Here is a 22603-nt window from a genome sequence, read left to right as displayed (position 1 = left end):
AAATAAATAAAATAAATAAAATAAATAAAATAAATAAAATAAATAAAATAAATAAAATAAATAAAATAAATAAAATAAATAAAATAAATAAAATAAATAAAATAAAAGCATTTTATATAAATTGTTGCTTTATACGGGGGCTGCATGCAAATTACTGCTCGTTGCATTACGCAAAATTTAAATGCATACACCCTAAGCGAAAGTGTAGTGCCAAAATTTGGCTATACCCAACCGTGCCCTCCCCCCGCTTTGCTTACACGCCTACGCGCTAGCTCCCAGCATAGCGCCCCGCATCCTTTGCCCCAGCAACCAAATCTGGGTTTATTTTCCGCATCAGAACACTGCGCGCCGACACATTCGTAAAGCCGTCGTAACCCAATCTTGCAGCGACGGTGATGTCCGGCCCGTTTGCGCGCAAGGCGCTGTCGCCGCCGGCGTTGCCAGCAAACCATAACAATGGCATCTACAGAAGCATTCGTATCCGGCACCCGGCGTATCTGAACTCGGCGCCCGACCTGCTCCTGCTAAGTGCGACCGATGGCGACGACTGGAACGGGCTCGACTTCGACGTCGCGAGGGCCGCATGCTCCATCGTTACAACCGTAGGCTGGGACAAGGGGGTTTTCGCGGTCCAGTCCGATGCGAGTTCGGGTGCCCTCTCCGCCGTCGAGCGCCCGGCCGATGGCATCTTGCGCGAAAGCGTGTACTTCTGGTGTCGTCTTTCAGACGGGGCCATTGATCCGGGTATGTATTAGCCAACTCTTTCCTGAAGGGGGTCGCTAATCCTTTTGGCGTTGTAGACGTTCGCACAGACAAGTACCCAGTTCACGCATCCTTTCACCATTGGCGGTTTCCACACTCCGATCTCCCCGAGCCATGGCGCAGCGTCGCGTTGCCCGATAATATCCACCCGACGAATTCCATTCCGTTGGCAGGAAAACAGGCCGCGGTCGCGCGTGATGGCAGCTGCCGTATCACCGGTTTCATAGACGCCTGCGAAACGGCGCATGTGATACCTTACAGCGAAAGGAATTGGTTCACTTCGAACCAAATGATCCAGTACGTTTGTCTCCTAAAGAATTATCCTTTACCATCTTCCTCGCTTGCCCCTTCGCCTTTGTTTTTGACAGTGTTGACATCCGCCGCTAATTCGCGTTTTAGATATGTCCTGGAACCCATGGCACATCTCCCGATTGACGACGAGAGAAACCTTATCCTTCTGCGCAGGGATTTGCATTTTCTATTCGACCGCAGTCGCTATGTATTCGTCCCCAAGAGGTCGCCACCACTACCATCCGCCTCTTCCCAACCGCCGTCGCTAGCGATTGCAGTCCACGTCCTTCAGCCGAAGCGCTCCATCCAGCTCGTTCATACGTACCACAACTGCCTAACCCAGCCTCTCCGTGGCCTTTCTCCGGAGATGCTTTTCGCCCGGTTCGCTTGGGCATTGTTCCATGAAGAAATTGTCCCTTTTTTCAAATATGATGGAGAGGTTGTGGTGCGAACCTGGGACAAAGCAACTGACTGTGTCAAAGATAACACGTTGCGTGCGAATGCGGTAGCCCGCATAGCCCGGGTATTTGAGCCGGCGGGTACCAGAAGCCGGAGCGATAGTCTCAGAAAAAGGGCACTGTCATCCCGAGACAGGGAATCTCAAGACAGGGACTTGTGTGACGAGTTAGACCCGGATTGGGATGAAGAAGACGGTTGGGATTCTGAAGGGAACTATGAGGAAGAGGCTGCCGATCAGTGGCTTCGCGGTCGCCGCCGCTTCCGGAGCCCCCCGACACATTCGCATCAGGTGTCGAGGAACGCTGGAGAGCCTCCCAGCCTAGTCGGTTCCTTGGCGTCGACCGTGTCTATCGCCTCGCACGCTCCTGCGTTTGTGGAAAGTGCTGAAGACGCACATATACCGACAAGGAAGCGCAGTCGTGAGTGTTACGGCCAAGGCAGTTGCGGGGGCCGGGGAAAGGCGGCCAGGACGGAAGAGCTGTAAAACAAGATCCCTTCTCAAATCAAGTGCACCATGGGGCTTAAATAAGCCACCTCGAGAGTAATCTGTTTGGTTTCGAGCAAATCACACAGACCAACTTGGATATGGCAGGACCAGAAGGATATAGCCAGCCATGTTCCAGAGCGTGGTCGTGGCGACTGACCATGTTCTTCCAGCAGTGGGCTGGCATCAACACAGTGAGTTTCGTCGGTGGCCACAGGAGGCAGCGAGATAGACGCTGACATGGCTGCTATGCTTCCCAGATTTTCAGCCAGCTCGGGCTGTGCGAGACAGAAATCAGTTTTTTGGCCACGGGTGTGGTGGGCGTTATGCAGGAGGCCCGTCCTGGGAGTTGGAGCCATTGGCATGGGCGCTTGCCACATTATTATCGCCGTTATCCTTGCCAAGAATATCGGCCGGCTTGGCGAGGAGCCTGTTGTTGGCTGGGCCGCCGTGGTTATGGTGTGCTTGTTTGTCGTGTATTTTAAATGTGAGACGTCCAGTCCAGACGTTTTTGTGCTAGCCGAAGTGTGGCCCCTGAGCGGCCGTATGGCGTCTCTTTGGTGGCATCGAGTAACTGGATGCGAGTCTTGGCCTGACGTCGTGATTCACCATGCTCCAGAGCCTTGCGGCCACTTCTCCAACGTTTGTCCTCCTTCTCAAAAACAATATTACGGACCGGCACAACGGAATCACGTAATTTACCAGGGGAACCTTGAAATCAAAGATGGAATGGGAAAAAGGGAATTTGTAAAATGCAATGCTTGTGGCCACACTTAAATTCTAGGCTGTAGGGCACGTGCACGGCTAGGTCAGCCAGGGCCACAACACCCGAGTGCTGCAGCAGCTCGTAGCGCTGGGCCTCGAAGGAGAACGATGACGGGGTTGGAGCCTTGAGTGTGGCGGCGGCGGCGGTGAGGAAGTCGCTGTTCACGACCGTCGTGCTCCCTACATCAGCATCGTCGTCGACGGCCGACTCGGCGCGGTACCGCTGGCCGAGCTCTGAGAAGCCCAAGGTGCGAAGGGGGCCACACTAGGCGTGGCTGTCCACCCCTCCGTTCTGGCCATAGAGGAGATGGTGTTATGGTGGCGACGCGAGGCCCTAGTGCTCCTAGAAGAAGCGCGCCCGCGTTGCGTCGGGCTCCTGACCTCGAGGACGGGGTTGTCGTTCACCATCTGCATCGCCGGGTCCAGACCGTCGACAGTGTCGCTGAGCCGCCTCGTCGGCGCGGCGCGGCGCGGCGCGGCCGCCAAAGTCCATACGTGTCAGGGTCGAGTGGTCCTTGTGGCCGGCCATGCGGGACGAGAAACGGGCGAGACTATGGGCGGCGCCGTGACTCCTACTCCTCAGGCGGCCCTCGATCTCGACTGCGCATGTAGACGGGGCCGCCGGCTGTGCTCGAAGGCGAAGGCCGTCTTGTACTCGTGCTGGTGCGGCTGGTCCGGCTCGAGCGCCTTCTCGGACAGGTCCCAGCGCAGCTTCCGCAGGCCCGACCTGCCCTCGGGCCGGCATATGGCGCCGCGGAAGGTCCAGGGCCCGCTGCTATCCTGGAAGCGAGGTGGACTGGTGACCGACGCCGCCCGAGCTCGAATCCCGCGGCGCCGGCGGTGGGGGGTGAAGGAGGTGGCCTTGGCCTCGGAGCGGTACCGTCTTCCACGCCCGATATGATGGTGGGGCCGCGGCCTGTCATCTGGACAGCGTGCTCGGAGCCCCGTGAGTCGTGGCGCCCCTTGCGCGACCGTCTGTCTCTGTTCTTGGCGAGCGCGTAGGATGACACGTCGTCTCCGCCCAGAGTGATGTAGACGGTGGCGTGCTCCAGCGGGAACCCTTCGTCGGCCCCGGTTGAGAACTCCCCACTGGTACCGCGTTCAGTGGCACTTGCAGTCGATGTTAACTTTGCCGAGGGTTTCGTAGCCCACGCTCGTCGAACCGCTCGAAGCCGTTCTGGACATAGCGCCGCACTCGGATCGCCGGCCCCTGGCACCATGCCGCCCTGGGTGCAGGGAGAGGGCCCGTAGTTTCGGTGATCTGACCGTCCATTGAGGTGATTCTAAAGCACAGCCCCGGACTCGGATGTGATATTAGAAGCAAGAGTGGGCATAACTAGGTGTTTTTGCCGTGCTGTTTGGGCCAAATAGCCAAAGAGCAAACTGTAGGCAACTAAGGATAGAAGAGCGAAGGAGAACAAGTTAGGGTGACGATGGACAACGATACATCACATTTCCCCCACCAGTCGGGGACACGTTACAAGGTGGGCGGTAGGGGCGAATCCCCAACTTCTGGTCGAGGCTAGGCTCTAGCCACAGTCCCGCGAGGTGAGAGGCCTCCCGCATCACGGCTTACGAACCACCCGGCCTTTAACACTAAAGCCGGGCGGCGCAGCTCTCCACACCGTCTTCTCCAAGGGCTGGTCTGGCTTGGCTCCAGCCGCGATCCTTCAGGGAACCAGTCACATCAACAAGAAATGAGAGATGGGCTATAAATGAATGGCAGGCGCCAGACTGGTAACGCGCTCCGCCATAGGCGAAATGTTGGCAAAAAAAAATAGTGACTCTTTTTCGCCGCTGGCCCTGCCACTCGGAATGTTTGTGCAAAGCCCGGAGACGATGCCATCACGAAGCCGGAGCCGCTCGCCCGCGTGGGAAAATGACACATACGTCACCATCAAGGGGTGACCGCGCACCAAGAGCCGCTCGCCGGCGTAGGGCGACGCTATGGCTATATGGCCGTAGGAGCAGTAGTGGCAATGCCGTGAACAGCTACTTGCTGCAGCCGCAGCGACACGAGGAGATTACGAGAAGGATGAGCAGTATCCTGGGCAGTAAACCGCCACGGGGGTGCTGCCATGTCCAGCCCGATCGATTACAGATACGGCCAGGACGAGGACGGTCAGTGGGCACGACCACGACGGCGAGAGCGACTCCAGCAGCCATAGCAGGGGCGGCGGCGAACGGGAGGGCGCCGGCCGTTTCCCGGGCTGCCTCGGAGACGCGCGCTGGCCCGCGAAGACTGGCGGGGTTCATCGAATACAGACAGGCGTCTGTTTCAGACGAGGGCGGCGCAGAGGCGGGTTTTTATGCACCACGGAGGGGACGCTCGTCCGGGAGGACATGCCGGCAGAAGCAAGGGACGCAAAGCGACAGAGGCAGCGGGTATTCTGACGAGCCGATTCTGTCTCCTCCGCCCCCTGGGCCAGGGTCGGCAGAGTTACCGTTGATCCTCAAAACATCGGAAGCTGCCGAGGGGCCCCATTCTGAACCAGAGCACCAAGACCGGGATGAAGCTTGCGCCACTAGTGATTCGGGCCGGGCCGAAGCGAGAGAGGTGGGGCTAGGAAGTGGGAGAAACGCACGTGTCAACTTCCAGGGCGATGGCATCAAGAGGGACAGGCGCGCGGACAGAGCAGGCGAGAGAGCATCGTCGGTCGAATCACACAGGGCGGAAACGAGCAGCGTGGCTGGCGTCCATGTCGACGGCTCAGGCACAATAATAAGCTTGCTCCTTGCTCCATAACGAGGGAAAAGAAAACCACGAACGAGTTGGGGGTGCAATTTCGACGCGCGTACGGAGATAGGAGGCGAAAAAAATCGCCACCCTCGAGGTAGCACCCCATGTTCAGCCCTACCAAATAAGGCCTAGCCTACAAACCTTTTTTCAAAATCAATCACAGGCCTGGTCGTGCACCAATTCGAATCAGCCCGCATGCGTTTCAATCGATTGGTCAGTGCATACCCTGTCCCCTGCCCTCGCTTCACGAGTGACCTCCCCACTGTAGATTATTCAAGCCTCACACTCTAGCGGCGGCACGTGGGTTTTGCATCTTTCGAAGCCCCCGCTTCGATGTTACTTGCAATTTCCCCAAAGTTCATGTCAAACCATGCGAACACTAAGTCTTCCATTCTAAGCATCCAAGGCTAATCAAGTCCATGTTTTGTCGTCCTGTAACGAAAACGCCGATCCATCGTGGATTGCCCCAATGTTGGCTTCGACCGCTGCAGGACTCCCCTTGGTGCAGGCCACGTCGCCGACTGCAAGCGAGCACAGACAGTCGTTGTGGCTTTGCCGCCCATTGCGCAGAAAACGGACAGCCAGGCAACGCTGGACACATCACCCCGCACTCGTTTGTCGCTTGTCACACATGTCCCACCCACCTCGATCGTTTCCCCTAGGCCCACCTGCGCATCCGGCAGGAAGACCTTTCTACCGATCAACCTCGCGGGCTAGGATTTCGAACAGAGCTGGAGTGGCTGTTGAAGCAAGTTGCTCATCCACCTTTTCTGCTTAATGTAGCTGCCAGCAACTAACAATGGAAACGAAAAGGCCCGCTACCATTTAATGGGTGACACGTGGTTATGCTGCAGCTTGGCTCGAACGATTTATCTTTCAGCTTCCCGCGCTAGTGCTCTTAGCTGCATAAGCCTTTCGTATGTGCCCTAACAACTTGAAACATGTTGGGCAGCGTGGGTACAGGGTTTTCGGATCACGAAATGAAGGTAGGCGCTTAAACAAAAGTAAAATAACAGTCAAGTATGGCATAAATAGCAAGAATAAAGAACAAGCTAGGGGCTGACCTGTACCTTAGGGTTATCATGCCACCGCCAGTGCTTTAGTAGAAATGTAGCAGCATAACAAGCACGTTGGTAGTAGCGGGAACGAGCTATGCATAATATAGGCATAATAAACCCCAATCGCCAATGCGCGTCGTGCATTAACAGTAGCATATCTTGGAAAAGGGTTCGGAAGCACGAAGCGAAATCCCCCTCAATTTCTCCATGAAATCTGCCTTGCACTCCGCAATCCTAGCAGCTTGTCGTTTCGGCTGGTGGCAGATCGGCAGATTGGCGCCGTCGCAAGCCCCGTGCAGCTATTGGTCGCATGAGCTGAACATGTCGCTTTCCTCATGCCCAATAGCGAGCAGCCGGACTACAGGGAGTAGGAGGCTGTGTTCCCGCACAGGAGGACGCTTTCCATTATTTTTTTGTACCACCCCCGCATATTGCTCTACCCTCCGTGCTTTCGTCATCCCCAGCTTTCGAACTAAAGAATTAAACCGAAACCAATATCGTACTAGCAGTCCACTCGATGCTCGAGATGGATACCGACACCGATCGCACTCATGAACAGGGGAAGCAAACAACGATGGAGACAAACCGGCGCTTCATCCAGCCTACCAAAAACCGTTCGAAAGCAAAGACGCCCAGACCCTCATCCATCATCCCGCAGGAGCAAGGAAGGGAGCCGCGGGGCGAGAACCAAACCGTCCCCGTCATCAGACCCGAAAGCCAGAGTCCTGGGAAGTGTCCAAACGACCACCGGTACACAGACACCAGGTTGGCTCCCACCGCCACTTGGAGTCCCGCCAAGATGGTTCATGCTAGGAAGATGGCTCTATTCAATATGGCCCCTCCACCCGGGTCCCCGGCGACGCCTGAGAAGGGGAAGCGATTGCGCTCGACGACGCCCGAGCGGCTGCCCCGCCGCGCGGGCGTCGAGTCCGCTCGGGCCACGCGCGAGCCCGACGCCGCGGCGCCTTCGTCGTCGTCGAGCTCCTGCTCCACGATTCCGGAAAACACGTACCACAGAGACGGCGCGCCCTTTGCGATACGCGGCAACCTCCACGGCCAGGGTGACCGCAAGATCGGAGGCGCCGCCGCTCGTCCGCGTGCGAGTGTCCCGTTCATCTATGATGATGACGACGACGACGACGACTCGTATGCGACTTCGTCGACCGATGAGGGTCAACCTGAGGACGAGCGTGAGGAGAGCGTTCTCGCCTGCGACGGCGACGGCGAGGGCGAGGGCGAGGGCGAGATCCCCGGGCCCAACAGCGAGCCCTCGGGCAGAAACGGCTGGGATGGCGTGGGGCGTCCTCCTTTCGATAACTTGTCCAAGGAGGATGAGGAAAAAGCCGCCATGGACATGGAGGGGAAGATTAGGAACGTGTGGAGGGGACGCGAGGCTGATGTTGCTTTGAGCGCATTTACTGGTGATTACAAAGACCGCGTCATCACGCTCATGGCAAGAGGAACGCCGCCGGCTTTCGTCACCGTGCCGGCAGCCCAGTTTCTGGTACGCCAACTGGGAACAGCCTCGTTCAAGCGCTCCTATGCCTGTCGGCACCCGGCCTGGGCGAGGGCGTACAGCGCCCTCAATCCCCGGGCACCCCGGGGGATGCGCAATTGGATCCAGCAAGCCAAGACTGGCGAAAGCCAGGAGCCATTATACGAAGAGGGAGTGAAGCGGAACAACGGCCGGCATTGCCCCGTCCCACGCTTCCCTAAAGGAGCCAAAACTGACCGTCAGACACTTTGGGAGTTGACTTTACTCACAATCCTCTGTCGGGCCCTCGAATCAGCAAACCCGAGCGGCCGAAAGAAATCCCGAGTTCATAAGCAATCTTTGGGCAAGACCCGCTGGCTCGAAAATGACCCCATCAATGGGTTGGGTCGCGTGAGACCGGCCGATCGAAACTACGGGATTCTGCAAAGCTCCCCTGATTGGGTGAGGTTCCTCAACCACATACCCGAGGGCAAGCTGGGAGAGCCACCGCGCCCTCCCCAGGGGGCCACAACACCTTCAGCTCCGAGCCCGGGCATCGAACCCTCGCCGCAGCCTTCAGAGACTTCGCACCGGCCGAAACGCGCCGCCACCAAGCCCTGCGCTATCGAGGACTGGCCCCAATCATGGGGACCCGAGGCGAACGGCGACGACGACGGAGACTGGCGTCCCGAACCTGAGACGCGGGTTTCGGTATCCTTTCGCGGACAGCCACGCGATGCCAGTACGTCCGTCGAAGCCCAGCGTTCGTCGCGGACTTTGGCCACGGGGGCGAGTGGCGCTGGCAGGGGCCGTGGCCCAGGGAGTGCGTCTCCAGTCGCAAACGACTCGGCGAGCGACGGCGGCGGTCCCAGTATCGAGGAGCCTTCGCAGCCCACCCCGCCGGCGACCGATCCCGACAGCTCCTGTCTTACCGCAGAGGTTTCGACTCCGACACCAAACAACGCAGAGGACCGCGAAGACTCGGGAGTCGACGCTACGGCGCGGCCTCGGGCGGCCGGGTCAAGGCCACAGAGGGGAGCGAGCGAGAAGAGTTACGACGGCTGCACACGACCGCCAACCACGTGCGGCGCTTTGGGAGAGGTGCAAAAGGCGGTGGAAAGGGCACAGAAGCACTCGAAAGAAGCCATGACTGGCACCGGAAAAATGGCGTCCGCCGGGGCGAGGAAAGATTGGGCCAAGCTGGAGCACGCCGTCGGGAACCTGGAGGACCCCATGGAGAGCACGCAGGCGGCGCTGAAGGAGGCGGTGGGCGCCGCCAAGGCGGCCTGCGGCGGGGACGCCGACGCCGCGCGGTCGGCGCGCAGGGTGGTGAGCCGGCTGGAGGCGGCGCAGGCGCGGTCGAAGGAAGCGCAGGACGCCCAGAACGAGGCGGCCAGGGTGGTCTGGAAGCGGAAGCCCGAGGCGACGCGGCCTGTCACCGTGCGGCTGGTCGAGCTCGTCGAGGGCGTGGACGAGGCTCTGAGGGAGGTGATGAACGTTCTGGCTGCGGGGCCGAAGCGCAAGGCGGGTGACGACGGGGGTGCTGCCACGAAACGGTCGCGATCTTCAGCGAGTTGACGAACTGCGTGTAATTATCCCTTGCCGGACTGTATCCCTTGCGGAATCGACGCGCCCAACTGGGGTCACACACTTGGCCATCTCCAATCCGGTGACCTCGTTACTCGCTCGCGCAGGCGTTGCGTCAATTAAATGACACCCTGCACGCCATGGCTTCTAGCAAGCGCAGGGTTGTGTTGAAACCGGGATGTTGGCATGTCGAACGACGATTGGGCTTTGTGGTGCAGAAAGTTTCCACGACAGGAATTCGGTCTCCATTTCAGACCAATGAGGCAAGAGCCCAGAAACAATCCCCGGCAGATGAGGAGCCGAGCGAGCAGTTGGTGGGTCGTTGCAGCCTGTCCGAGGGCAAATTAGCCCACGACAGATTCCTCAGTGCTTTCCGATCAAGCCAATCAAGTCAAGCTCCAGTGTGAAATGCACTGACCAGCGCAACACCGCCGACCCGAAGCTGCGGTATCATGGGGCAATGACGGGGCCAGGGCGGGTCTCGACCGCGGAAACATTGCGCGCCAACGCGGACGGATTTCGAGGACGGGAGGGGTATTTTGTTTTTCTTCGCGGACGAACGTGGCGGACGAACTTCCGGAAGATTGCACTGCCCCGAGCTGGCTCGGCGATTCCTCCTTCCTGCTTGCGGCTAGCGTTGGCGCCATGGGGGATTCGGAAGCCCGCTCAAGCGGCATCCTGTGCGCGTGCGTGCCGAGACACACTTTTCGGCTGGGGCACCCATAACGAACAACATCTTTGTCGGACACATTATACTTCCCGGCTCCTGCTCCGTCGGGTTGACGTGAAGCCATTGCTGATAGCGCCTCACAGCCCCGGGTATTAAAAGCCCCTGACCTCAGCCAGCGGTGGGTGAGCCTCGGGGACCCGACGGGCAATCGGCATCGCCACGAGAATGATGTGGCAAATCAACAACCACCAGGAACATTGGGAATAGGGCAGCTCGCTTCTTTGGGGATAAGGCCAGCAGCTGAAAAAGGAGCTGAAAAATGGAAAGAATGGAATGAGTTGCTTAGCATAGCACACCGCAATGGAATGAAACCCATAACGGACTTCGAAGATCCGGCGATAACGCTGAAAAGACAGTCGAGAGTAAAAAAAAGGAGCAAGAAGGAGGATCTACCCCTGCCAGTCATATGTCGGGGAATTACGGACGGCCGGCTCCCCGATGAGAGTGTTTGGCCACAATGCTATCGAGCTGATTAGAGATGCGCCGCCCGTGAGGCCACACGTCGGGACATATTGACGTCTAGGGATAGTGACTCGAGCCCTGTCTGCAGCACAGTTACGAAAAGCTGCAGCCCACTGGTAATTGACTCTCAAGCTCTTGACGGGCCCGGTCGCGTGGGTCCGACAGGGACCACGATCGGTCAACAGACGGGGCGGGTTGGATTGCGGATCTGGGCAAAATAAAAAAAAAGGACTCGGCGTGCTGTCGGTCGCCGCATGGGCTCCGTCGGGGTCGGCCCGCTATTCGGGTGGCCGTAGGGAGGAGGTCCCCAAGGGATGCATATAATGTAGATGCACGCTCACCCTGCTCCTTCCCACCTTTGCGTCCCGTCCCAACAGCCAAGGACCAGAAATCACTTCCGCCCTCACTAAAACACTTCCACCGTCACCAAAACACTTCGCCATGGCGCCAAAACCCTTCCGAGCCATCATTGTCGGTGGTGGCGTCGGTGGCCTGACGCTCGCCAACATCCTGGAGCAGCTGGACATTGACTATGTCCTCCTCGAGTCCTACCGCGACTTTTCCCCTCAGGCCGGCGCCAGTATTGCCATGATGCCGGGCGGCCAGCGCATCCTGGAGCAGCTGGGCTGTAAACAAGCCTTCGTCGAGGGCGTTCCCAGCCTCGACACTACCACGCCGACTGTCCAAGGCAAGCCAATATTCATCTTCCGAGGCTACAACGAAAATATGATCAAGAGGTCAGTGTTGCCGTGGGGTATTATGCCGTCCCATTGCGTCTAGTCTGGGCTTTGACCTAACCGCCCCCGGTCGATAGAACTGGACACGGGGTGGCGTTCAACGATCGACAGGTGCTGCTCCGAGTTCTGCACGACAACGTCAAGGACAAGTCCAAGCTACTGCTCAATAAGCATGTCGCAAAGGTGACGACCACCGATGCAGGCGCGGCGGTGGAGACAAAGGAAGGTGACGTCTTCGAGGGCGACATCATCGTCGGGGTCGATGGTATCCGGAGCACCGTCCGCGAGGAGATGTGGCGCATCGCCTCCAAGGCCTCGCCGGGATATTTCCCCAAAGATGAATGGAAACGTAGGCTGTGCCACCCCCAGACCGCAAACCACCTATTTGAGGAAACAAGGTGCTGACGGTAGGACCGCACCCCAGGCGTCCCCATCGAGTTCAAATGCCTATTTGGAATCTGCAGGTCTCACAAGCGGATCCCGACGGGGTCCGTCGTCACGGGAATAAGTCGAGGCCACTCGTACCTCATCCTGAGTGGGCCCGAGAGCAAGTTGTACTACTTCCTGTTCGTGAAGCTCCCCAAGCCCATCACAGCCGACAAGACGCCGCGCTACTCGACCGAGGACGCCAAGGCGCTGGCCGAGGATCACCGCCACGATGCCATAATCGACGACTGCACCTTTGGCCAGATCTTCGACAACAGCATCTCGTTCGGCATGACGCCCATCCACGAGCACGTCTTCGAGAAGTGGCACTACGGCCGCGTCATCACCCTCGGCGACGCCGCGCACAAGCCCAATCCCATCAGCGGCCACGGCGGCAACGGCGCCATTGAGAGCGTGGCGGAGCTGGCCAACCAGCTGAAGCGCCGCCTCGACTCGTTGTCACCCGGCGCCCGCCTGTCCGCCGAGGACGTCGGTTCCGTCTTCAGGGACACACAGACCGTCCGATTTGAGCGCGCAAAGACATTTGTGCAGTTCTCCCACGACCAGCAGGACTTTAACGCCCCGTCCGGCGCGCTCGGCTTCCTCGGCATCCGCGTGGCTCCGTGGCTTCTTAGCGAGGAGATCATGACCGAGCTACAGCTGCACCTCGCCGTCGACGCCGTCCGCATCGAGGCTCTGCCTGTGCCCTTTCACCCCCACTACATCCCCTGGACGGACGAGCTCCCCGCCAAGCCCATCAAGCACTCGTGGGTTCCTAGGGCTGTCGTTGCCCTTGTCCTACTGGGCCTGACCTACGCGGCCGGATACGGGATCACGGGGGTTAAAACGGTGCCCGAGTCGTTCCTTGGTCATCCGTTCAGGGACTTCTACACCGGGCAGCAGGGCATAGACAACCTGCTTGACCTCTTGACCAGGGTATTCTCGCTTGTTGTGGGCAGTCCGAGCCTCGAGAACCGCCTCCAGGTTATTTATTTCCTAGCCATACTGACACCCATGGTGCTGATCTGGATGGTGGAGGCGCACCGGCGCGGAAACCTGCAGTCAATCTTGGGACGCCTTGTGATATGGTAAGCTAGAGACCGCCGCAAGCCACTGATGTGGCAGATCAGACGACCGCGGGATACATGTTCTTCAATGGAATGTCAGCTAAAAGCATAACGAACCATTACAGGCCTTCGATCTACGCCGTCGGATACCAGATCTTCTCCATCGCCCGGGTCGGCCCCATCTACTTTCTCGCCACCATGTTCGCGGGCCGCAAGGACATGTACTACCGCCAGTCCAGCCGCGTCGTGGACCAGGACGTCGCGCGCGCTCTGCTCCCCGCCGTCAGCCTCGCCTTCGTCCTCCCGACCATCTGCATGCTGTTGCCGCTGTGGGGCGCGCCTGCCGCCTGGCTCGACTTTATGACCTTTTGGCAGGTCGCGCCCGTGCTCGTCGGCCCGCTCACGTCGTTCCTCGCGTCCGTAATCCGGAGCGCCCGCCTCGCCGGCGATAAGACCGCGGCGGCGGCTGTGGCGGCCACCGAGGACTACGCGGCGGCGCACGGCGGCACCACCGTCGTCGGCTCCGTCGGCCACGACGAGCTGTACCGGAACATCGACCTGCCGCATCTCCTGACCGCTTACACGGCCGCCTTCTACAGCGCCGCGGCCATGCACGTCGCCGTGGCCGTCTACGTGCTCGCATCGCCCGACGCCTCCCTCCGCGGCGTCTTCCTCAACCTGCCCTGCTGGCCCTGGAGCGACGGCGCCGCGACGTGGAGCGCGGACGCCGCCTCGACCGCCGAGGTGGCGATCGTCATCTTTAGGTGGGATTTTGTCGTCTACGCCGCCACGCTGCTTGTCTGGTGCCTGCACACCGTGGCCGAGATGCGGCGCGTCGGCTACGTGCGCACGGCCGACGCCTGGAAGGCCGCCGTCGCCGTCGCCGCGTCCTTCGTCCTGGTCGGACCGGGCGCCATGTACGCCGCCACGTGGTATTGGCGCGAGAAGGCCATTGCGAGCCAGAGCAAGATGGAGGAGGGCGAGGCGAAGAAGGTTAGGTAGAGGGATGCAGTCCTGGATTTGTGGAGGTGCGCAGGTGTTGTTTTGGTTTTCGGAGTGTCGCGGGCATATCAGCGATGCGTTACTTACGAAGAAGACGCGGAGTTGCAGAGACCTCGAAGGGAAGGAGTTTTCACCTAGCCTTACATTAAACAGCTGTCGGCTGGGGGCACGGTTTTTACCTTCATATATTTAACCTGATCCGTAGTGCTCCCCATGGGCTATATAGCTCGAAAGAGGTAAATAAAGTTATATATCAGCGATGTGTGGGGTGGGTGGTGTTTTTGTGTATTTGATCTGTTGATATTTGGGCGCGTTTCCTTTCCTATTTTGCTTTCCCTCAGAAGCACCAATTCTAGCCTTTGCTACCAAGCGAGTCCCAGCTGAACGTGGGATAGTCACATGAGAGGACACGACCGCGATGAAGTTTCCCGAACGAGTATTTGCAATTCTAAAACCTTGTGGACGGGTACAAGTAAAAAGTGTAAACACGTCGAACAAGCTTGAACCTTCAAGCGACTCCAGTGCCGAGCCGGACCTTCCCCAAACGCCTAGGATGCTGTGCTTTACAGCAGGCGCCGACTCTGCCACCAGCCCCCGAATCCCGCTGTGATGAGATGCCCGCTTAGCAGGTGAGGGTCTTGCTCTTCCAGGTGCACTTGGAGCTGTGCTCCATGGCAACGTTGACATAGCCACCGTCGCCCTGGGCGGTGAAGACGCTGCCGGCGGTCATGTAAAAGCAGTCGTAGCTGATTGCAGGAAGAAATATCGGTTAGTGTCTTGGTAAAAAAAAAAAAAGGTCGAATCAGGGACCAAGGAATAGAAGAGAGAAAAACCTACTTGACCTTGAGCGCCCCCGACTTGAGCTCGACGCTCGCCTTGCCGGCGACGCCGTCGGGCTTGTCGACCTTGTAGCCGACGTTGCAGCAGACGGCGGCGGCGTACTTGGCCGCGTCCGGGTTGGCCGCCCACATGTCCTTGGTGGTGGCCTTTGTGAACTCCTCGCGCGCCTGCGTCCAGTTGGACAGGCCCTTGATGAGGCCGAACGTCTTGCTGGCCCCCGCCGTGACGAGCTGGGTGGCCTGGTCCTGGGCCACGGCCGTGACCACGCCCGTCACGATGCCGCCGCCGGCTGCTGGGGCGGGGGCGGGAGCGGGAGCGGGAGCGGGGGCGGGGGCGGGCTTGGTGGCGGGTTTGTCGGCAGGCGTGGTGGCGGGCTTGTCGGCGGGCTTGTCGGCGGGCTTGTCGGCGGGCTTGGTGGCGGGCTTGGTGGCCGGGGCGGCCGCCGGCTTGGTGGGCGTCTTCTTGGGGGTGGCGCGGATGTCGAGCTGGCTGTTGGGCTCGGCAACGGGCGCGGCTGCGACGCTGAGGATGAGGGGGGTGAGGACGATGAGAGTCTTGAACTGCATGGTGGCGGTTGAGGTAAAGGAAGTAAAAAAAGAGAGGAAGAGATGGAATTGGGTACTGAAGAGGACTGAAAGAAGAGACTCAAGGAGAAGACTGAAAGAGAAGACGGAAGGAGAGAAGGTTGGGTCGAAGTTGATGAGTTGATGAGGATGAAGAAGAGAAAAAACCGAGAATAATGGAGAGGCGTCATGGCTTCTTATATATCTTTTGCAATGTTGCGATTCGACTCCTTTTCCCATCATCATGGCCGTCGTCGGTTCAAGATCCCGCCAAGCAAGGCACAAAGCCCAGGGCATCTACAAGGGGTGCATCACGCCAAGCTTGAGGCGAGGCTGGCACCACGCTCGCGTGGCATCAAGGTAAACAACGCGAAACTATCTTTAGCATCGCTACGCGGCGATCGACCCGGTTGCCGTCCGGGGGCAGCAGCCGAGAGTGGCCGAGAGCGGATCAGGCACAAGGCACGCGTTCTAGGGGGCGAGGAGCTTCTCTCGGGCAAGCTTCAAACCCTACGGAGGTGTCAGGCAAAAGTTTTCGTCGTGGGGCATGTATCAACCAGAGCAGGGCGTGCCTTGGTCCTACCAACTAAGGCCTAGCTTACATATTTTTCAAAACCAACCACAGGTCCAGTGCTGCGAAAATATGTTCATTTGTGAATTTCTATACGTTACTATTGGTCGTGGCATACCCCGGCCCCCTGCCTCGCCTCGGGAGCGACCTGCCCCACGGCGAAGTAGATCCCATATCGCCACCCCGCCCAGCCTTACCGGGATTCGCACGGCGGAGCCAATGGGGCGGGCCCCGCCACTCCCTGAATTCCGGCTCCAGCACTGAGCGAGCGGGACGGCCGTCGGGTCGCCGCCACCCCCCTGAAAGAGTCTTTAGACGAAGGCTGAGCGGTGGGGAGCGATATGCGTTCGACCAAGAATTCGACTAGCGGCTGCCAAGTTTTGGGAGTTTGGGATGTCGAATTGGTTTCCACGAATGGCAGATTTTGGACTGAAGGGAAGGCCCCTGCATTAGGCGCGCCTTTACAGCTTCAGCAATCAATCTGCAGTTATACCTGCTCACAGTGGCAAAGTCGGCCTTGGAGTTCGGCCAGATTATAGGGGGGTCCATCGCTTGCAATGCTCCAAAATCGCAATCGATTTGCAACATAACATCGACAGCACCCCAATCCTCTCGATCCCTAGCTTGGACGGGCTGGGTTGCAGCACCGTCTGTATCCGTGTGAGATACCACTAGAACTCGTTATTCTCGACGAAAGTCCCACCTCTTTTCTGTGGGGTTATTAGCAGACCATTTCCAAATACAAATAAGGTGGTGGATCTGTAACAGTGCAGCCCTGTGAAGCTCAAACGCACTAATTTTCGGTGCGCACTGTTTCCTCCCGTTCGACTCTACGGAGATAGGAGGCGAAAAAAATCGCCATTTTCGAGGTAGCGCCAAGAGCACCCCATGTTCAGCCCCTACCAAATAAGGCCTAGCCTACATTTCTTTTTCAACACCAATCGCAGCACCAATTCGAATCCGCCCATACGCGTTTTAATCGATTGGCTAGTGCATACCCCTGGCCCTTGCCCTCGCTTTACGAGTGACCTCCCCACTGTAGATTATTTAACCCTCACACCTCCGTACAATCAACCCAGTGTTGAAAACATAAATCGCACGGCCAAATAACCGGAAAAGGTATGGCCTAACACACGCCCAGACATCGGGACCCAGCTAAAAAGAGGTGGGACTTTCGTCGAGAATACCGAGTTCTTGCGGTACTGCAAAGCCTCCCGTGAAGGCACAAGAGTCGCAGTTTCCAGCCCAAATATCCGCCCCTTGTGCAAACAGACCACTACCGCCCTGGACTCTCCCCGCCCGCCGGCACCCTCGGTCTGGAAAAGGCGCTCAGCAACCCCTCAACGGCGACGTACTCGTCATCCCGGTCCAGGCTCCCATAGAGGCCCAGCACCTTGAGCGCCATGCGCGCGTACCTGACCGCGTCCGCGTCCCTGCCCACCAGGTGGTGGACCCTGGCCAGGACCTCGTACTCCTCCGCGAACAGGGCAGGGAGGTCCTCGGTCGCCAGCGCGTCCAGGACCTCGTGGCAGAGGCGCACGGCGCGGGCCGCGTCGCGGGTACCGATGGCCGAGACGATCTCGCGCCGCTTGCGCTGCACGTCGGCGAGCCGCCGGTCCGACGCGGCGCGCTCGGGCTCCAGGACAGCGCACTGGTCGCACGTGCACTCGAAACCCCATACGGTTTTGAGGCGCTCTTGGCGCTCGTCATAGGGCAGGCCGAGGGAGGAGTCTGGGAGGGCGTTTATGTGGTTTGTTGTTGTTGAGTCTGGCTTGTCCTTGGGCTACTAGAATAAGGTGTAGAGTCTGCTTACAGGTGATGGTGATCTCCTCACCGGGCTTGATATCGCGGGCCGCCACGATGGCGGTCACGACGCTTCGGCGCGAGAACCGTGGAAATGCACTGGGATTCAAAACGTCAGCCATTGCCTTGAACATCTGGAGCCTACCCGACAGTTCACCTACTTTGGCTTACACGCGTGGTTTATCCTCTTGATTAGCAGTTAGCACAGTACCAACAGCAAGCCAGCCATAAAGAGGTAAAAAAAATACCGACCGAAACAGCCGGAAACAGCGTCATGTGCGGCTGTCCACCCAGCTCCCCCGCGAACGCATTCGTCCGCAGCACATCCTCGACCTCGTCCCGCGCAAAAGCGCTGCCCCTCGCCAGCCCCATGACCGCCCTCACTGTGGCCTCGGGCAGCCGATCGACAGCCTCGTGCAGCAGCCTGTACCCGGCCGTCCTCTCCACCGCGCGAGGGAAGTCCGTGTCCGCCAGCACGACGCCGGACTCGAGTATGATGGGCTCGAAGCGCCTGATGGCGCGTGTGGCCACCACGCCCTTGCCGCCCTTCTCGGGAATGTCGACGACCTTGTACCGCTGGGCGCCGCCGCCGTCGTTGGCTGCCGAGTACAGCGCGGCAGGCAGGTTCGGGTCCTCGAATAGGTGTAGGCTGTCGGCGGCCTGCTCCGGGGTGGTGATGATGCTCAGACCGCCATCCCCGAGGTGCACGTTTGTGTACACGCAGAACCTGCGCGTATCATCAGCTCGGGCCGCCTCTGGGACGCCTGCATTCCTCTCGTTATCACCGCCTGCATCATGATGAATCACTTCGAGCTTGGTCGAGTTGATGCACACGGGCCGGTGCGTCCAGGGCGCCCAGGTCGATGGGTCGTCTGTGGCAGTGGTGTCGTCCAGGGGTGGCGTGCACTTGGTGAAGCCGGGCGAGTCGAGTCGGCCGCGATGCCCGACTGGGCATTGATACCGCGGTGATAGTTTTAGACAGGAGGCAGAGTCGGTCGTGGTGAGAAGGATGGTGAAAGCCCACCGCCAAGCACGCCAAGACAATCTTTTTGGTGGAAAAGACATTGCGAGAAACGTGTGGAAATGTGAGGACGGCAGGGACAAGAAAGAAGGCGACCGAACAGCCGAGCTTATGAAGTGTGCTGCCTGCGCAAACATACTATCGCATTTGAGCTGGCCTGGGGTGAATCCCGTACTGTCGCATCATTGCCGGCCAAGCCAAGCCAAGCACCCCGGAGCCAAGATACACGGCATGTTTACCCGCTTGGTTCGGCTGCCGGATGCGCACTCTTGGTGTCATGTACTGTCCTGGCCCTATAGAATCCTATAGATTGCATAGGTGGCCGCTTAGGAATCGCGCCGCTGCTATTGCACGCGCGCCCGCCTTTGTTGCGCGCCTTCAGCTCCTGGAGCTGGGCGGTGGTGCTCTGGAGGTGACGACATCAGCGACGGCTATCACAGCTGGCGTGTCGACAGGATGTGGCTTGAAGTCAGCGAGGTCAAAGATGTAGGTGGCAAGTCTAGACAGAGGCGATGCGGAAGCAAGGGTATAGAGGATTGCCAGAGCAGGGCGCATAAGGGGGTTACCACCTTGGAGTTTTCCAGCCCCAACCTGGTGCCGTTTCCATTGGAAGCCCAGTAAATCTAAGTGTACAACCAGAGCACGTCTGCAAGCATTTGAAATTCAAGATGGGCAGTCTATTGACACAAGAAGTGCAGCGATAGTTGGATTGCAACAGCATCGAAAGGTATCCCAGAGGGTCATCCACTACGGACCAAGCCAATATAGACACCAAAGCGAGCTCGTCATTTCCCGACTTGTCCGCATTCTTTTATTTTTCCAAAATTGCACTCATATCCTTGCAACCACGAAAAGAACATAACGAGCATCAAAATACAAAAACTACAACAATACAGAAAGGCAAAAAACGGTTCTACCCCCAAAACCAAATCTCTAACCACCCGCACTTAGCACGACCTCAACTTGACACTGTCGATCATGACGCCTGCGTTATACTTGGGGTCGTCGCACTCAAACGCAAACTTGAGCTCGGCCGTCTTCCTTGCGCTCGCCGTCGACAGCGTGACCACTGTGCGGCCACTGCCGCCCGCGTTGGCCGGGCGCGTCCAGCTCTTGACCGCGGCGCCGGCCCTGCTGGCGCCGAGGCTGATGCTCAGCGTGCAGCTGACGTCGGCCGAGACGGCGGCCACGACCACGTAGGCCCAGCCAAAGGCCAGCGTGACCGTGTCGCCGGCCAGGCCGCGCATGCGCTGCGAGGCCGAGCTGCTGGGGTTCCTGGGCGTCGAGACGAGCTGGAGGAAGTGCGCGCCCGACGTGCTGACGAAGCCGCAGGTCCTGCTCCCGCCGTTCTTCTTGGCCGAAGCCCCGCCCGTCGCGGCCCACGACTCCAGGCCCGACGGGGGGTCCGGGTTGGCCGCGAGCCGCGCCGACGAGTCGCCGCACACCTTTTGCGGTTCGGCGGCCGTCGGAGCGCTGCTGGGGGCGTCTTGGGATGGGGCTGGGGGCTCTTTTGTCGGGGCTGGAGTGCCGGAGGGCGCCTGGGTTGGTGGCGTGTCGGTGTCGGTGGCGGCTGGGTCGGCCAGGGAGGTGGCATCCGCGGTGGGATCCGGGGTAGGTTCCGCGATGAAGTCTGAGGTGGACTCCGAAGCGGTGTCAGGTGGGACTTCGGTATCAGTCTGGGCTGGGGCGCCCGTCGCGGCGGCGCTGGGATCCTCTGTAGTGGTAGTAGGCTCCTCGGTGGTGGTGGTGGCCGACTCGGCCGAGACATCTCCCGACGTAGTAGTAGATGCTTCATCGGTAGGGACTGCACCAGGGTCGGATGTTGTGGCGGTATCGGAAACATCTGTCGATGTGGCAGTATCAAAGGCAGCTTCCAAAGTAGCTGTGTTAGAAGTGTCGGTCGAAGTGGGGCTGGCCGTGTCCGAAGCATCATCTGTCGATGTGGCCGTAGATGTAACAGTGTCAGAAGTATCCGTTGAAGTGGTGATATCAGAAGCATCTGTCGAAGTGGTATCAGAGCTGTCTGTTGCTGTTGCGGTATCAACAGTGTCTGTCGAAGTAGCAGTATCAGAGGTGTCTGTCGAAGTGACAGCAGCGGCATCAACACCGGTATCGGTGGTTAGAGATGCAGGGTCCGTTGTGGCCAGATCAGCAGCAGTTGAGGTTGGCCCATCGGTCGTCGTGGATCCAGAGTCCGAGTCTGTGCTTGTTGTATCAGTTGTGGCTGTATCTGCCATATTAGTCATGCTGTGTCTGTCGTGGTTGCTTCATCTTAGGTCGTCGCCGAGTCGGAAGTGGTGTCCGTCGGATCGGTTGTGACTGTTTCTGTAGTACTGATGACATCTGTGGTCGTTACCGTTACAGAGATGAAAGTAGTGTCTGTCGTGCCGGGGCCAGACGCTGTAGCGCCCCCGTCGGTGTCCGTGGAGTCTGTACTAGTAGTCGAGCTGGAGATATCCCTCGCGACGTGCCGTGTGTGTCTGAATTTCCCCGTGACTTTTGTGTGGTGGGAATGCTTGCTTCGGCCCGGGTGAGCGAGGGTGGTCGGCAGGGCCAGGGACCCCACCAGGAGCGAGGCTAGGAGGTTGCGCAACAGAGGCATGGCAGAGGACTAGAATTCCGGGCCCAAAAGCAGAAATGTTCTAGAACAATATGAAGACCGGTATATCTGGAAAGACGGAAGTCAAGAGATGTGACTTGGTTGACAAACTGCCAAGGAGCGTGCTGTCAAGGCTGCCTGGGGGATGCACTCCTGCCTCGGAACTAGGTAAGAATGGCCATTTTTATACTCCGTCCTCCACGCCTACTCCCACTAGCCCATGCCATCCCCAGATCTGCGATTCCAAATGTGACCTGATGAGCAGACGCTCAGGGGAAGTGCGCCGTATGCCGCCACAAGTCGGCATCAGCGCCCGCCCGAACCTGGCCCTTGTCTTCTATGGGAGGGTTGCCCGAGCCTACGAATTTTTTGGTCAAATCTTTGGGCTTGGTTGGGCGAAGCACGGCCTCAAAAGGCCTCGCTCGATCCCGCCGGAACCTATCCGGTCCTACCTGCTGGGCGATTATTCGGTAGGACCAGATCCAGACCACAGCCGGGCAAATCTTTAGCCAGCGAAATCGCTTCGTCTAGCCCACCGACCTACGTGAAGCTCGCGACGATCCGATGAAGCTTGAACCTGAAGTTCCGAGACATATATTCGTGTGGCGCCGTGGGATTGGTCTCCTCTCCATCTAGCCCGCCACCCTATCTACGCCGTCCCAGGCTTGGCGTCAAGCCACCGAGGCTTATCTCAGACACACCGTCTTGGATTTTCCACTCTTGTCGATTTCCTGTATTCTGCACCTTCTCGTATTGGGGCTAGTGCCCTTTTTCGGTTGCGGGCCGTCTTGCTTGATGCGCTGCATCTCAATTCCCAGAGTCTTGTAGACGCCTGGGTCGAGGTCAACCGGAATTTGAGGGAGGCACCAGTGGGCAGCACTCCTAGCTTCCATCCATCTTCACGGTATTCAAGGCAGTCGACGCCCCCCAGTAGTCTTTCTATAGCCTGCGACATCCAGAAACATGACGGACGCGGGCGTGCATGAACTACCAAAAATCCCACAGGCGACATTAGCCAGGCACCTGTATGATGCCAGCGGTCAACCATTCTCAATATCTGCTTAGCCCATCCGATGCGCACCTCAGCTGACGGCCAGGGTTGCATGGTTTGAAGCAAGAGTCCATGGGCAGCGATAGCTTTACATGGCGCTTCCAGCTCTAG

General features: G+C 58.7%; 9 protein-coding genes across 9 annotated transcripts; 4 read left to right on the top strand and 5 right to left on the bottom strand.

Annotated features, from left to right (window-relative positions):
• Positions 1-323: 323 nt before the first annotated feature.
• GGTG_10705 (hypothetical protein) lies at positions 324-2762 on the top strand. The gene is made up of 4 exons (XM_009228580.1): positions 324-744; positions 801-1059; positions 1162-2190; positions 2257-2762. The coding sequence occupies exons 1-3, from the start codon at positions 396-398 to the stop codon at positions 1994-1996; spliced, it is 1443 nt and encodes a 480-aa protein (XP_009226844.1). The 5' UTR covers positions 324-395; the 3' UTR covers positions 1997-2190; positions 2257-2762.
• A 571-nt stretch (positions 2763-3333) lies between these two features.
• On the bottom strand, positions 3334-4067 carry GGTG_10704 (hypothetical protein; the record flags this gene model as incomplete). The annotated part of the gene is made up of 2 exons (XM_009228579.1): positions 3925-4067; positions 3334-3871 (listed from the first exon to the last, which is right to left on the bottom strand). Exons 1-2 carry the CDS (start codon positions 4032-4034, stop codon positions 3334-3336), a joined length of 648 nt encoding a protein of 215 aa, XP_009226843.1. The 5' UTR covers positions 4035-4067.
• Positions 4068-4640: 573 nt separating this feature from the next.
• Positions 4641-5507, top strand: GGTG_10703 (hypothetical protein; the record flags this gene model as incomplete). The annotated part of the gene is made up of 1 exon (XM_009228578.1): positions 4641-5507. The coding sequence occupies one exon, from the start codon at positions 4641-4643 to the stop codon at positions 5505-5507; it is 867 nt and encodes a 288-aa protein (XP_009226842.1).
• A 1481-nt stretch (positions 5508-6988) lies between these two features.
• On the top strand, positions 6989-10733 carry GGTG_10702 (hypothetical protein). The gene has a single exon (XM_009228577.1). It carries the CDS (start codon positions 7077-7079, stop codon positions 9609-9611), a length of 2535 nt encoding a protein of 844 aa, XP_009226841.1. The 5' UTR covers positions 6989-7076; the 3' UTR covers positions 9612-10733.
• A 384-nt stretch (positions 10734-11117) lies between these two features.
• On the top strand, positions 11118-14323 carry GGTG_10701 (hypothetical protein). The gene is made up of 4 exons (XM_009228576.1): positions 11118-11549; positions 11627-11898; positions 11974-13063; positions 13168-14323. Exons 1-4 carry the CDS (start codon positions 11254-11256, stop codon positions 14042-14044), a joined length of 2535 nt encoding a protein of 844 aa, XP_009226840.1. The 5' UTR covers positions 11118-11253; the 3' UTR covers positions 14045-14323.
• On the bottom strand, positions 14157-15450 carry GGTG_10700 (hypothetical protein; the record flags this gene model as incomplete). Its single annotated transcript, XM_009228575.1, has 2 exons — positions 14157-14790; positions 14882-15450. The coding sequence occupies 2 exons, from the start codon at positions 15448-15450 to the stop codon at positions 14667-14669; spliced, it is 693 nt and encodes a 230-aa protein (XP_009226839.1). The 3' UTR covers positions 14157-14666.
• A 468-nt stretch (positions 15451-15918) lies between these two features.
• On the bottom strand, positions 15919-16567 carry GGTG_10699 (hypothetical protein; the record flags this gene model as incomplete). Its single annotated transcript, XM_009228574.1, has 3 exons — positions 15919-15957; positions 16216-16317; positions 16520-16567. The coding sequence occupies 3 exons, from the start codon at positions 16565-16567 to the stop codon at positions 15919-15921; spliced, it is 189 nt and encodes a 62-aa protein (XP_009226838.1).
• Positions 16568-17294: 727 nt separating this feature from the next.
• GGTG_10698 (hypothetical protein) lies at positions 17295-19075 on the bottom strand (the record flags this gene model as incomplete). The annotated part of the gene is made up of 4 exons (XM_009228573.1): positions 17295-17785; positions 17832-17987; positions 18070-18768; positions 19069-19075. The coding sequence occupies 4 exons, from the start codon at positions 19073-19075 to the stop codon at positions 17295-17297; spliced, it is 1353 nt and encodes a 450-aa protein (XP_009226837.1).
• Positions 19076-19789: 714 nt separating this feature from the next.
• On the bottom strand, positions 19790-21444 carry GGTG_10697 (hypothetical protein; the record flags this gene model as incomplete). The annotated part of the gene is made up of 2 exons (XM_009228572.1): positions 19790-21066; positions 21177-21444. The coding sequence occupies 2 exons, from the start codon at positions 21442-21444 to the stop codon at positions 19790-19792; spliced, it is 1545 nt and encodes a 514-aa protein (XP_009226836.1).
• Positions 21445-22603: the final 1159 nt, after the last annotated feature.

Source organism: Gaeumannomyces tritici (genome assembly GCF_000145635.1).
Source record: "Gaeumannomyces tritici R3-111a-1 unplaced genomic scaffold supercont2.6, whole genome shotgun sequence".
NCBI classification, from domain to species: domain Eukaryota; kingdom Fungi; phylum Ascomycota; class Sordariomycetes; order Magnaporthales; family Magnaporthaceae; genus Gaeumannomyces; species Gaeumannomyces tritici.
The sequence above is the reverse complement of the archived record's forward strand: the minus strand, read 5'-3'. Positions and strand labels throughout refer to the sequence as shown.

Bases quoted from the DNA above. Each gene is read 5' to 3' on its own strand.
- GGTG_10705 (XM_009228580.1), top strand. From the start codon at position 396: ATGTCCGGCCCGTTTGCGCGCAAGGCGCTGTCGCCGCCGGCGTTGCCA. The intron at 745-800 runs GTATGTATTAGC...TTGGCGTTGTAG, and splicing joins AGACGGGGCCATTGATCCGG to ACGTTCGCACAGACAAGTAC. The intron at 1,060-1,161 runs GTACGTTTGTCT...TTCGCGTTTTAG, and splicing joins ACTTCGAACCAAATGATCCA to ATATGTCCTGGAACCCATGG.
- GGTG_10702 (XM_009228577.1), top strand. From the start codon at position 7,077: ATGCTCGAGATGGATACCGACACCGATCGCACTCATGAACAGGGGAAG.
- GGTG_10701 (XM_009228576.1), top strand. From the start codon at position 11,254: ATGGCGCCAAAACCCTTCCGAGCCATCATTGTCGGTGGTGGCGTCGGT. The intron at 11,550-11,626 runs GTCAGTGTTGCC...CCCGGTCGATAG, and splicing joins AACGAAAATATGATCAAGAG to AACTGGACACGGGGTGGCGT. The intron at 13,064-13,167 runs GTAAGCTAGAGA...GAACCATTACAG, and splicing joins TTGGGACGCCTTGTGATATG to GCCTTCGATCTACGCCGTCG.